This window comes from Neophocaena asiaeorientalis, unplaced genomic scaffold (genome assembly GCF_003031525.2).
Source record: "Neophocaena asiaeorientalis asiaeorientalis breed wild unplaced genomic scaffold, Neophocaena_asiaeorientalis_V1.1 scaffold185, whole genome shotgun sequence".
In the NCBI taxonomy this organism is placed as follows: Eukaryota; Metazoa; Chordata; class Mammalia; order Artiodactyla; family Phocoenidae; genus Neophocaena; species Neophocaena asiaeorientalis.
The window spans coordinates 2,133,101-2,133,849 of NW_020171809.1; the positions used below are offsets into that span (position 1 = coordinate 2,133,101).

General features: G+C 75.3%; 1 protein-coding gene across 1 annotated transcript in view; it reads left to right on the top strand.

Moving 5' to 3' along the window:
- Window positions 1-209: 209 nt before the first annotated feature.
- Window positions 210-749, top strand: part of LOC112410485 (bcl-2-binding component 3) — a 1,659-nt gene continuing 1,119 nt past the window's right edge. Inside the window, 2 exon segments of the mRNA XM_024761197.1 lie at window positions 210-224; window positions 296-636. Coding sequence (XP_024616965.1) covers window positions 210-224; window positions 296-636 — 356 coding nt within the window.

The following is a 749-nucleotide window of genomic DNA, read 5'->3' on the forward strand; positions in this document are numbered from 1 at the left end:
TAGGCCCCGGCCGCGGCGGGCACCCGCGAGTGCCGGGCCCTCGCGCGCCGCCCGCGCCTCCATCCCGGGCTCTGACCGCTCTCCGGCCGCGCCGCGCCCTGGGCTCAGCCGACCCGGCTTTGTCTGCTCCTTAACTGGAGATCGAAACCCGCCGGGCTGCGGGGTCTCTCCCGCGCCGCGAGGGGTGCGGGTGGCGAGTCCTACCCTGGATGCGCTCCCAGGAGGTGAGGACGCGGCGGGGAGACCCCGGGGGCGCCCGGGCCAGTGTGCGCCTTGCTTGCTTCGGGACGCACAGCGAGTTCGCGCCGTGGCCCGCACGTTCGGCCAGGGGTGGGGGACGTGCGGGGCCAGTAGCCCCGGCGCCCAGACAGCGGGCGTGCGGACACGCGGGTGCCCTTGGAGACGCCGCTCTCCACGCACGCGACGCGGGGATCCGTGGAGACGCGGCCTGCTCTGCCCAGCAGTTGTATGGGGGAGTTTCTCACCCCAACTTGCTGGGGAGCCCCGGCCCCGACGGCCTTAGCAGGCCGTCCTTCTAAGTGCGTTAAAACCTCAGCGCCACCGCGAGCCTCCGCGGGAGCGCCCGGCGCCCACCGCACCCACCTGCCTGGCCCCCTCCGGGGGTGCGGGAGCGGGGCGGGGGCGCCCGCTAGGCCGCGGTGCAGGGCCCCAGCCTCGGGGCCCACTATCTCCTTCGCAAATCGGCTGTGGACAGAGGGCGGTCTGGGGAGCCGCGCGGCCTCCCCTGC